The sequence below is a fragment of the Bombina bombina genome, chromosome 2, assembly GCF_027579735.1.
Source record: "Bombina bombina isolate aBomBom1 chromosome 2, aBomBom1.pri, whole genome shotgun sequence".
NCBI lineage: Eukaryota > Metazoa > Chordata > Amphibia > Anura > Bombinatoridae > Bombina > Bombina bombina.
This window is the reverse complement of record NC_069500.1, coordinates 108,283,653-108,296,491: the sequence shown is the minus strand read 5'-3', so window position 1 is coordinate 108,296,491 and position 12,839 is coordinate 108,283,653. Positions and strand designations below refer to the sequence as shown.

The following is a 12,839-nucleotide window of genomic DNA, read 5'->3' as shown; positions in this document are numbered from 1 at the left end:
TATTAGATCAAAGGTAAAGTATCACAAGTAAATGGAAAATAAATATCAAACATTCATACAAAATAACTTTTATAAGGAGAAAAAATACTAAATAAAGTCCAGCCAAGCTGTACATGCGCACACACACACTTTAAAAGTAGCTTGAACACTTTAAAAGTAGCTTGAAATTTTGAAATAGCAACGAGTATTGTATAGCAGAGTGTTAGTATCTATTATTAGGTAGATATTATTCCATAAAGGACAACTGAGTAAGCAATTAAAAGGGAGGTGCTATGACCTTGTGAGAGTGCCCCTCTCTCTTTTAATCGCTTACTCAGTTGTCCTTTATGGAATAATAGCTACCTTGATATTTCATTAGTCAGAGTAACTGTAATCATGCTCCCGCTATAGAAGGAGCTTTATGCCAGACTAGCAATCGCTATTGTTCTAGACATACCTTAGCAGCAACACCGTATGTGATTTTGAGACACGATACCTTACAATTAGCTGATTTCGCTAGTACTGTCAAAATTGTCTGAATACCATACGTATCAATGACCGTTCTGACAATTGTGTGCGATTTTGATACACAATACCTTTATAAGAGGTTGATTTCTCCTGTTAAGTGTAGTCAGTCCACGGGTCATCCATTACTTATGGAATATTTCTCTTCCTAACAGGAAACTGCAAGAGAATTACCCAGCAGAGCTTGCTATATAGCTCCTCCCCTCACCTGTCATACTCAGTCATTCTCTTGCAGCCTAACAAATAGGAAGCTGTGAGAGATCTGTGTTGTTTTTTAACTTAGTTTTATTTCTACAATCAAAAGTTTGTTATTTTTAAATGGCACCGGAGTGTGCTGTTTATTCTCAGGCAGCTTTAGAAGAAGAATCTGCCTGGGTTTTTTTCTATGGCCTTAGCAGACGTAACTAAGACCCACTGGCTGTTTCTCATCTGAGGAAAAGTGAGGTAACTTCAGAGAAGGGGAATAGCATGCAGGGCCCCCCTGCAACAAATAGGTATGTGCAGTAAATTATTTTCTGAGGAATGGAATTGACTGAGAAAATACTGCTGATGCCATTGTAAAGTAAGTTCAGCCTTAAATGCAGCGATAGCGACTGGTATCAGGCTGATGTGTGTGTGTGTGTCTGCACTGAATGTATTTTCTAAGGAATGGAATTGACTCTGAAAATACTGTAAATACTGAAATAATGTATGAGCCTTAACTGCAGTAAATGCGACTGGTAGCAGGCTTATTAATAATAATACATAACTTTCAAATGTATGTTTAAAACGTTTACTGGCATGTTAATCGTTTTTTGTGAGGTACTTGGTGATAAAACTTATTGGGGCTTGATTTTTACCACATGGCCATTTTTGTTTTCTGCATAGAAACAGTTTCTGAGCTTCCCCACTGTTGTAATATGAGTAGGAGGGGCCTATTTTAGCGCTTTTTTGCACAGTAAAAATTCAGTCACAATCTGTCTACTTCATCCTCCATGATCCAGATCGTCTCTAGAGAGCTCAGGGGTCTTCAAAATCCATTTTGAGGGAGGTAATCAGTCACAGTAGTCCTGTGACAGTGTATTTGACTGGGAGAAAAACGTTAATTATATAATTGTTATCCGTTTTTGGGTACTAAGGGGTTAATCATCCATTTGCTGGTGGGTGCAATCCTTTGCTAACTTAATACATTTACTGTGAAAATTTGGTTGCTATAACTATTTTTGTTCATTGTTATTTCAACTGTGTCATTTTTTTCTGTGCTTCTTAAAGGCACAGTAACATTTTTTATATTGCTTGTGAATTAATTTTGAAAAGTATTTCCAAGCTTGCTAGTCTCATTGCTAGTTTGTTTAAACATGTCTGACTTAGATGAATCTCTTTGTTCACTATGTTTAAAGGCCAATGTGGAGCCCAATAGAAATTTGTGTACCAATTGCATTGATGCTACTTTGAATAAAAGTCAATCTTTACATGTAAAGAAATTATCACCAGACGACGAGGGGGAAGTTATGCCGACTAACTCTCCTCACGTGTCAGTACCTGCGCCTCCCGCTCAGGAGGTGCGTGATTTTGTGGCGCCAAGTACATCAGGGAGGCCCTTACAAATCACTTTGCAAGACATGGCTACTGTTATGACAGAAGTATTATCTAAGTTGCCAGATTTAAGAGGCAAGCGCGATAGCTCTGGGTTAAGGATAGAGCGTGCGGATGAGATGAGAGCCATGTCAGATACTGCGTCACAGTTTGCAGAACGTGAGGACGGAGAGCTTCAGTCTGTGGGTGACGGATCTGATCCAGGGAGACTGGATTCAGAGATTTCCAATTTTAAATTTAAGCTAGAGAACCTCCGCACATTGCTAGGGGAGGTATTAGCGGCTCTGAATGATTGTAACACGGTTGCAATTCCAGAGAAATTATGTAGGTTGGATAAATACTATGCGGTGCCGGTGTGTACTGACGTATTTCCTATACCAAAAAGGCTTACAGAGATTATTAGCAAGGAGTGGGATAGACCTGGTGTGCCTTTTACCCCTCCTCCCATATTTAGGAAAATGTTTCCTATTGACGCCACCACACGAGACTTATGGCAGACGGTCCCTAAGCTGGAGGGAGCAGTTTCTACTTTAGCTAAGCGTACCACTATCCCGGTGGAGGATAGTTGTGCCTTTTCAGATCCAATGGATAAAAAATTAGAGGGTTACCTTAAGAAAATGTTTGTTCAACAAGGTTTTATTTTACAGCCCCTTGCATGCATTGCGCTTGTCACTGCTGCGGCAGCATTCTGGTTTGAGTCTCTGGAAGAGGCCATTCGCTCAGCTCCATTGGATGAAATAATGAACAAGCTTAAAACACTTAAGCTAGCTAACGCATTTGTTTCTGATGCCGTTGTGCATTTAACCAAACTTACGGCTAAGAACTCCGGATTCGCCATCCAAGCGCGCAGAGCGCTATGGCTTAAATCCTGGTCAGCTGACGTGACTTCTAAATCTAAATTGCTTAATATTCCTTTCAAAGGGCAGACATTATTCGGGCCCGGCTTGAAAGAAATTATTGCTGACATTACGGGAGGTAAGGGCCATGCTCTACCTCAGGACAGGGCCAAATCAAAGGCCAAACAGTCTAATTTTCGTGCCTTTCGTAACTTCAAAGCAGGAGCAGCATCAACTTCCTCCGCTCCAAAGCAGGAAGGAGCTGTTGCTCGTTACAGGCAGGGCTGGAAAGTTAACCAGTCCTGGAACAGGGGCAAGCAGGCCAAGAAACCTGCTGCTGCCCCCAAGACAGCATGAAGAGAGGGCCCCCTATCCGGAAACGGATCTAGTGGGAGGCAGACTTTCTCTCTTCGCCCAGGCTTGGGCAAGAGATGTCCAGGATCCCTGGGCGTTGGAGATCATATCTCAGGGATATCTCCTGGACTTCAAGACTTCTCCTCCACGGGGGAGATTTCATCTTTCAAGGTTATCAGCAAACCAAACAAAGAAAGAGGCGTTTCTACGCTGTGTACAAGACCTCTTACTAATGGGGGTAGTCCACCCAGTTCCGCGGACGGAACACGGGCAGGGATTCTATTCAAATCTATTTGTGGTTCCCAAAAAAGAGGGAACCTTCAGACCAATCTTGGACTTAAAAATCCTAAACAAATTTCTAAGAGTTCCATCATTCAAAATGGAGACTATTCGAACCATCCTTCCCATGATCCAAGAGGGTCAGTACATGACCACGGTGGACCTAAAGGATGCCTACCTTCACATACCGATTCACAAGGACCATTACCGGTATTTGAGATTTGCCTTCCTAGACAGGCATTACCAGTTTGTAGCTCTTCCCTTCGGATTAGCTACGGCTCCAAGAATCTTTACAAAAATTCTAGGATCACTTCTGGCGGTACTAAGACCGCGAGGCATAGCGGTGACTCCGTACCTAGACGACATTCTGATACAAGCGTCAAGTTTTCAAACTGCCAAGTCTCATACAGAGATAGTTCTGGCATTTCTGAGGTCGCATGGGTGGAAGGTGAACGTGGAAAAGAGTTCTCTATTACCACTTACAAGAGTTCCCTTTCTGTAGAGATGAAAATTTACCTGACAGAGGCCAGGTTATTAAAACTTCTAAATGCTTGCCGTGTCCTTCACTCCATTCCACACCCGTCAGTAGCTCAGTGCATGGAAGTAATCGGCTTAATGGTAGCGGCAATGGACATAGTACCATTTGCGCGCCTGCATCTCAGACCGCTGCAATTGTGCATGCTAAGTCAGTGGAACAGGGATTACTCAGATTTGTCCCCCCTACTAAATCTGGATCAAGAGACCAGAGATTCTCTTCTATGGTGGCTCTCTCGGCCACATCTGTCCAAGGGGATGACCTTTCGCAGGCCAGATTGGACGATTGTAACAACAGACGCCAGCCTTCTAGGCTGGGGAGCAGTCTGGAATTCCCTGAAAGCTCAGGGATTATGGACTCAGGAGGAGAAACTCCTCCCAATAAATATTCTGGAGTTAAGAGCAATCTTCAATGCTCTCCTAGCTTGGCCTCAGTTAGCAACTCTGAGGTTCATCAGAATTCAGTCGGACAACATCACGACTGTGGCTTACATCAACCATCAAGGGGGAACCAGAAGTTCCCTAGCGATGTTGGAAGTCTCAAAGATAATTCGCTGGGCAGAGTCTCACTCTTGCCACCTGTCAGTGATCTACATCCCAGGCGTGGAGAACTGGGAGGCGGATTTTCTAAGTCGCCAGACTTTTCATCCGGGAGAGTGGGAACTTCATCCGGAGGTCTTTGCTCAACTGGTTCGTCGTTGGGGCAAACCAGATCTGGATCTCATGGCGTCTCGTCAGAACGCCAAGCTTCCTTGTTACGGATCCAGGTCCAGGGACCCGGGAGCGGTGCTGATAGATGCTCTGACAGCCCCTTGGGTCTTCAACATGGCTTATGTGTTTCCACCATTCCCAATGCTTCCTCGTTTGATTGCCAAGATCAAACAGGAGAGAGCTTCGGTGATTCTGATAGCGCCTGCGTGGCCACGCAGGACCTGGTATGCAGACCTAGTGGACATGTCGTCCTGTCCACCGTGGTCTCTGCCTCTGAGACAGGACCTTCTAATTCAGGGTCCTTTCAAACATCCAAATCTAATTTCTCTGAGGCTGACTGCATGGAGATTAAACGCTTGATTCTATCAAAGCGTGGTTTCTCGGAGTCGGTTATTGATACCTTAATACAGGCTAGGAAGCCTGTTACCAGACAAATTTACCATAAAATATGGCGTAAATATTTACATTGGTGCGAATCCAAGAGTTACTCATGGAGTAAGGTTAGGATTCCTAGAATATTGTCCTTTCTACAAGAGGGTTTAGAAAAGGGCTTATCTACTAGTTCGTTAAAGGGACAGATTTCTGCTCTGTCTATTCTTCTACACAAACGTCTGGCTGAAGTTCCAGACGTTCAGGCTTTCTGTCAGGCTTTAACTAGGATTAAGCCTGTGTTTAAGTCTGTTGCTCCGCCGTGGAGCTTAAACTTAGTTCTTAAGGTTCTTCAAGGCGTTCCATTTGAACCCCTTCATTCCATTGATATCAAGTTGTTATCTTGGAAAGTTCTGTTTTTGATGGCTATTTCCTCGGCTCGGAGAGTCTGAGTTATCTGCCTTACATTGTGATTCTCCTTATCTGATTTTCCATTCAGACAAGGTAGTTCTGCGTACTAAACCTGGGTTCTTACCTAAGGTAGTTACTAACAAGAATATCAATCAAGATATTGTTGTTCCATCTCTGTCCTAACCCTTCTTCAAAGAAGGAACGACTTTTGCATAATCTGGACGTAGTCCGTGCCCTGAAATTCTATTTGCAGGCAACTAAGGATTTTCGTCAAACTTCTTCCCTGTTTGTCGTTTATTCTGGACAGAGGAGAGGTCAAAAGGCTTCGACTACCTCTCTCTCTTTTTGGCTTCGTAGCATAATACGATTAGCCTATGAGACTGCTGGACAGCAGCCTCCTTAAAGGATTACAGCTCATTCTACTAGAGCTGTGGCTTCCACCTGGGCCTTTAAAAATGATGCCTCTGTTGAACAGATTTGCAAGGCTGCGACTTGGTCTTCGCTTCACACTTTTTCAAAATTTTACAAATTTGACACTTTTGCTTCCTCGGAGGCTGTGTTTGGGAGAAAGGTACTTCAGGCAGTGGTTCCTTCTGTTTAATGTTCCTGCCTTGTCCCTCCCTTCATCCGTGTACTTTAGCTTTGGTATTGGTATTCCATAAGTAATGGATGACCCGTGGACTGACTACACTTAACAGGAGAAAACATAATTTATGCTTACCTGATAAATTCCTTTCTCCTGTAGTGTAGTCAGTCCACGGCCCGCCCTGTTTTTACGGCAGGTCTAAATTTTAATTAAACTCCAGTCACCACTGTACCCTATGGTTCCTCCTTTCTCGTATGCTTGGTCGAATGACTGAGTATGACAGGTGAGGGGAGGAGCTATATAGCAAGCTCTGCTGGGTAATTCTCTTGCAGTTTCCTGTTAGGAAGAGAAATATTCCATAAGTAATGGATGACCCGTGGACTGACTACACTACAGGAGAAAGGAATTTATCAGGTAAGCATAAATTATGTTTTTTCTTTGATTAAAAGCACTGTATACCCTAGGTATCATAGATACTAACACTCTGCTATACAATACTCATTGTTGCTATCTCAAAATTTAACACTGAGTTCAAGCTACTTTTAAACTGACAATATCAAAGAGCAAAGCAAGTGTTCAGTAAATGGATTCCCAAAGGGTGTTATGAGTAGTTTAGGTATAACACCCTGATACATCCAGGGAATCAGTCCCAGTAAAGTCCGTGCTATCAGGGACAGCGGTCAATGTACAGTACATATGGAACACAGCGTTAATTCCTGATTTTCTATTCCTTGCTTGTCAGGTAATTATATGGATGCCACTTCAGCCTAGTTGTCACTGGTGTAAAGTGCAGAGATAAAATGTGCAGTCACTGTAGTAATGTCCGGAAAAACTCTTACCCTCCACAAGACTTGGTGGGGTGCCTGGGCGCACTGCTGTACTTCTCCTCGGACTGGTGTTGAAACCCTTCCGTGGGGGTGCAGCGTGTGGGTCCTTCTTGGCGTGCTTGGAGGTCCGGCTCTGATGTCGTAGTATTCTCATGCACACCCCGTGATGTCGCTAGGTGCACTGTGGGTAGTGTAGTTTAGGGCAAACCCGGAAGTCAACGCCGGTTTCGGCTACGGGAGCAACAGGTCAGTATGCGGTATATCCCACCGCTATATGGATAAAGTTCACAAAGAAAGGAGATCTGTTGACTCAAGGTTAGTTGCTGGAAAAACTTGTTTATTATGGTGATCCAAAACAAGTCAAAGTAAGGCAAAGTACATAGGGTCACAGTGAGGAACGCTTGACGCGTTTCGCGCATGCGTCTTTTTAAACTGTGTGTGTGTGTGTGTGTGTGTGTACAGCTTGGCTGGGCTTTTTTTTTTTTTCTCTCTCTGAAAATGCACATCTGTAGGACTTAAGGTAAGCGTTATATCCCTAACATTAATTAAGAAGAATGGGAAAACCTTTAGTAAAGGTGCCTCTGGTTCTAAGGAATAACAGGTATCTTACCTCCAAGAAGAATTTAACAATTGTGGTAGCCTCAACTCCTCCTCCCCCAGGGTAGCAGAAAAGTGGGAGAAGGAATAAGCAAGACTGGTCCATAATCACTGTTAAAGAAATAAAGAAACAAAAACATATTATGCAAGTTACTATATTCAGAAATGAAATGAAACCATACAAGTATAAAACAAATTGTATGGTTAGATAAATGAATGAGGAGGGCACAGGCAAAAGGCTTTAGAGGGAACCACAGCAAGGAAGTTTAACAAGCCTGGCCTCCACATGGCATAACTGTAAATTACAAGGGAAGTAATCCAAGATCAGCAATTAAGGGTATATCTGTGTAATATCAGAAAAATATATTTGTGAACTAGAAATTATAAAGTAAGTTAAGTAAGGTTGGATGTATAGTAGTCACTCAATGACAAAACAAGCTCTATTTGGCAACTGTCGTGTGGTCAGGGCCATTGCATCCCTGCAGTCTCTTGCACTAGGATTAGATAGATAAGGGCCCTGCTCCAACTTAGACGTGTGATGTAGCGCTTCTGTTGAAGGTATCTGCGCTATCACGTATGCTTTGCTCCTATTCAGGCATCCGGTGTCGGATCAGCGCAGTGATGGTGTGTGGCTGCACCTTGGTTGTAGGGCTCTCAAAAAGTGCTACATTTTCCCTGTAATGGCGATAGGGTAAAGCTTATGAGCTGCCATGTGGGAGCCGTAGCGCCAGAGCATTCAATTATGCGACCATGATGGTTGCTGGTCGCTATGTCTTTTTAAAATGTGTTTATTGGTAAGCTGTTACAAACATTTTGTAAAATAAACGACTGTGAAAGTTGTGCTGTTACACACATTAACAATTGAATATCTTGTAAGACCAATTTTGTTAGAGAAGTCAACATGTTTGCTGATTCATTTTACAGTGTCATCATAATAAACATTCTTAATCATCCAAACACTTAACTACATCAATCAATGGCTATTCTGATGATTAAATTCTATGTGTGTACAAGTATCCTTATTTAAAAGTGTCACTGGTGCTATATTTTAATGTTTTGTTAAACTAAGAAGCACTTGTTTTTTTTATTAAATGGAAACCAAGAATGTGTAAATACTTTTGAAAAAAAACTAAAGAAAAATTCCCTTTGCAAAACAAGCCGAATGGGTTTCATTTGGACATGACTGTTGAATTAGAAAAATCCCCCAAAAATCACCCAATTCCTTCTTTATGCAAATATTTCAAGGTACAAAGTAAACAAAAATAAAATAGAAAACTGTACAAAATATCCCTAATAGATTGGAATGACCTTGAATTTGATAAATCTGTAAAAACTTGTTTGAAGCATTTTGTATGGCTCTTCTAATGGCTTACATAGACTGCTTACACCAGTCAATGATCTGGTTTTCACCATGGACAGTGCTCACATTTCTTGAATATTATCTTGGTAAAATAGGGTTTTCACCATCCTGTACTTGCTGGGGAGAGCAAGATTATTTTATAGTTTAGGCTACAGAATTCCACAAGGCTTAAAAGGCCATGATACCCAAATGTTAAAACACTTGAAAGTGATGCAGCATAGCTGTAAAAAGCTGACTAGAAAATATCACCTGAACATCTCTATGTAAAAAAGAAAGATATTTTACCTCAAAATGTCCTAAGTATTCAAACCCCATTGCAAAGGACTTAAAGCAGCAAATCAGTATGTCTGTCCCAGGACAGGCAAGGGTGTGAGCCTTGTGCATGTTATTTCCCTATTCAGTTTAGGGAAGTTTACTATGAAATCTCTTGAGAGTTAAGTGAAATCTCATGAGATCACAGTAAAAAAGTTCATGACCTCAGCACTGTTGATGCTGATTGGCTTCAGTTCATTTCTTCATTTTTTTTATTTTTTTTACCTGCAGCTGGACAGCAGCTGAAGTATAACTTTTTACACAAAACTTACTCTGCTGAACTGATGAGATTGTGAGGTAAAATATCTTCCTTTTTTTACATAGAGATGCTCGGGTGATATTTTCCTGCTTTTTACAGTTATACTGCTCCAGTTTCAAGTGATTTAGCATATGAGTATTATGTCCATTTAAGTATTTTATTTATATTTTTAAAACTGAACTAATTTTGAGAACACAATCTGAAGCTTGATTATAATGTGTCCATGATAACTAGTGCAATTTGTGTCTGTCTTTTTTACATTTTATGTTTAATTGATCAAAGCCTTATTTATTATTGATGCTAATATAACCTTAAATTAACTATCTACAGTAGTGTTTTTCAGCTTCAATTCTTAGGGAACCCTGATAGACCAAATTGAAATGATGTCCTTGATTTAGTGTATTTGAGACTGTTGCAAAAAAAAACCCATAATCTGTCTTTTCAAGTATCCTTGAGGCCTGGAATTGAGGATCTGTAGTAGTATTGCTTTATAGTTATACACTTTTTTGTCTCTAAACACTTTTATCTTTATAAAACAGGGTGCAGAGGAATATGATTCCTGTGTAACTGAGCACTGTTTTAATGCATTGGAGTGGGCATGTCGAATGCTTCCTTTCACGCGGGCTGCAAACTGCGAGGAACTGATACAAGATGTCATTCTGAGCCTGGTCAGTGAGCTGCCTCCAGTGCGGAAGGTAAACAAATAAAGGGTTTGAGCATTGGAAAACAATTCAAATGGAACTCTAAAGTCATTTATCCTAATCCTCATCAAGAACCAGTGATTTTACCACAGGGACGGTACTCTGTTCCATCTAAAATAACATAATTTATGTAAGAACTTACCTGATAAATTCATTTCTCCAACATTGGTGTGTCCGGTCCACGGCGTCATCCTTACTTGTGGGATATTCTCCTCCCCAACAGGAAATGGCAAAGAGTCCCAGCAAAGCTGGCCATATAGTCCCTCCTAGGCTCCGCCCACCCCAGTCATTCTCTTTGCCGTTGCACAGGCAACATCTCCACGGAGATGGTTAAGAGTTTTTTGGTGATTATTTCAGACATCACTGGGGGAAAGGGCCACGCCCTCCCACAGGATAGGCCTTTTAAGGCTAAAAATAAGCCTAATTTTCGTCCCTTTCGCAGAAACGGACCAGCCTCTAATTCTGCATCCTCTAAGCAAGAGGGTAATGCCTCACAGCCCAAACCAGCCTGGAAACCAATACAAGGCTGGAACAAGGGTAAGCAGGCCAAGAAGCCTACCACTGCTACCAAAACAGCATGAAGGGATAGCCCCCGATCCGGGACCGGATCTAGTGGGGGGCAGACTCTCTCTCTTTGCTCAGGCTTGGGCAAGAGATGTTCAGGATCCTTGGGCGCTAGAAATAGTTTCTCAAGGTTATCTCCTGGAATTCAAGGAACTACCCCCAAGGGGAAGGTTCCACAGGTCTCACTTATCCTCAAACCAAATAAAGAGACAGGCATTCTTACATTGTGTAGAAGACCTGTTAAAGATGGGAGTAATACATCCAGTTCCAATAAGAGAACAAGGAATGGGATTTTATTCCAATCTGTTCGTAGTTCCCAAAAAAGAGGGAACATTCAGACCAATTTTGGATTTGAAGATCCTAAACAAATTTCTCAGGGTATTATCGTTCAAAATGGAAACTATTCGAACGATCCTACCCACCATCCAGGAAAGTCAATTTATGACTACCGTGGATTTAAAGGATGCGTACCTACATATTACTATCCACAAGGAACATCATCAGTTCCTAAGGTTCGCTTTTCTGGACAAGCATTACCAGTTTGTGGCACTTCCATTCGGATTAGCCACTGCTCCAAGGATTTTCACAAAGGTACTAGGGTCCCTTCTAGCGGTTCTAAGACCAAGGGGCATTGCAGTAGTACCTTACTTGGACGACATCCTAATACAAGCGTCGTCCCTGTCAAAAGCAAAGGCTCATACGGACATCGTCCTAGCCTTTCTCAGATCTCACGGATGGAAGGTGAACAAAGAAAAAAGTTCTCTGTCCCCGTCAACAAGAGTTCCCTTCTTGGGAACAATAATAGATTCCTTAGAAATGAGGATTTTTCTGACAGAGGTCAGAAAATCAAAACTTCTAAGCTCTTGTCAAGTACTTCATTCTGTTCCTCGTCCTTCCATAGCGCAGTGCATGGAAGTAATAGGATTGATGGTTGCAACAATGGACATAGTTCCTTTTGCACGAATTCATCTAAGACCATTACAACTGTGCATGCTCAAACAGTGGAATGGGGATTATACAGACTTGTCTCCGATGATTCAAGTAGATCAAAAGACCAGAGATTCACTCCGTTGGTGGCTGACCCTGGACAATCTGTCCCAGGGAATGAGCTTTCGCAGACCAGAGTGGGTCATTGTCACGACCGACGCCAGTCTAGTGGGCTGGGGCGCGGTCTGGGAATCCCTGAAAGCTCAGGGTCTATGGTCTCGGGAAGAGTCTTTTCTCCCGATAAACATTCTGGAACTGAGAGCGATATTCAATGCTTTCAGAGCTTGGCCTCAACTAGCAAAGGCCAAATTCATAAGGTTCCAATCAGACAACATGATGACCGTTGCATATATCAATCATTAGGGGGGAACAAGGAGTTCCCTGGCGATGAAAGAAGTGTCCAAAATAATTCAATGGGCGGAGGATCACTCCTGCCACTTGTCTGCGATCCACATCCCAGGAGTGGAAAATTGGGAAGCGGATTTTCTGAGTCGTCAGACATTCCATCCGGGGGAGTGGGAACTCCATCCGGAAATCTTTGCCCAAATAACTCAATTATGGGGCATTCCAGACATGGATCTGATGGCGTCTCGTCAGAACTTCAAGGTTCCTTGCTACGGGTCCAGATCCAGAGATCCCAAGGCGACCCTAGTGGATGCACTAGTAGCACCTTGGACCTTCAACCTAGCTTATGTATTCCCACCGTTTCCTCTCATTCCCAGGCTGGTAGCCAGGATCAATCAGGAGAGGGCCTCTGTGATTTTGATAGCTCCTGCGTGGCCACGCAGGACTTGGTATGCAGACCTGGTGAATATGTCATCGGCTCCACCATGGAAGCTACCTTTGAGACAGGACCTTCTTGTTCAGGGTCCATTCGAACATCCAAATCTGGTTTCCCTCCAACTGACGGCTTGGAGATTGAACGCTTGATTTTATCAAAGCGTGGGTTTTCAGATTCTGTAATAGATACTCTGATTCAGGCTAGAAAGCCTGTAACTAGAAAAATTTACCATAAAATATGGAAAAAATATATATGTTGGTGTGAATCCAAAGGATTTCCATGGAACAAGATA

The 12,839-nt window shown here is 42.4% G+C and overlaps 1 protein-coding gene across 1 annotated transcript in view; it reads left to right on the top strand.

The window, feature by feature from the left end:
* CPLANE1 (ciliogenesis and planar polarity effector complex subunit 1) overlaps window positions 1-12,839 on the top strand; it is a 319,607-nt gene that overhangs the window by 94,115 nt on the left and 212,653 nt on the right. The window contains exon 25 of the mRNA XM_053699673.1: window positions 10,054-10,209. Within this exon, the coding sequence (XP_053555648.1) occupies window positions 10,054-10,209 (156 nt within the window). The remainder of the gene's footprint in view (window positions 1-10,053; window positions 10,210-12,839) is intronic.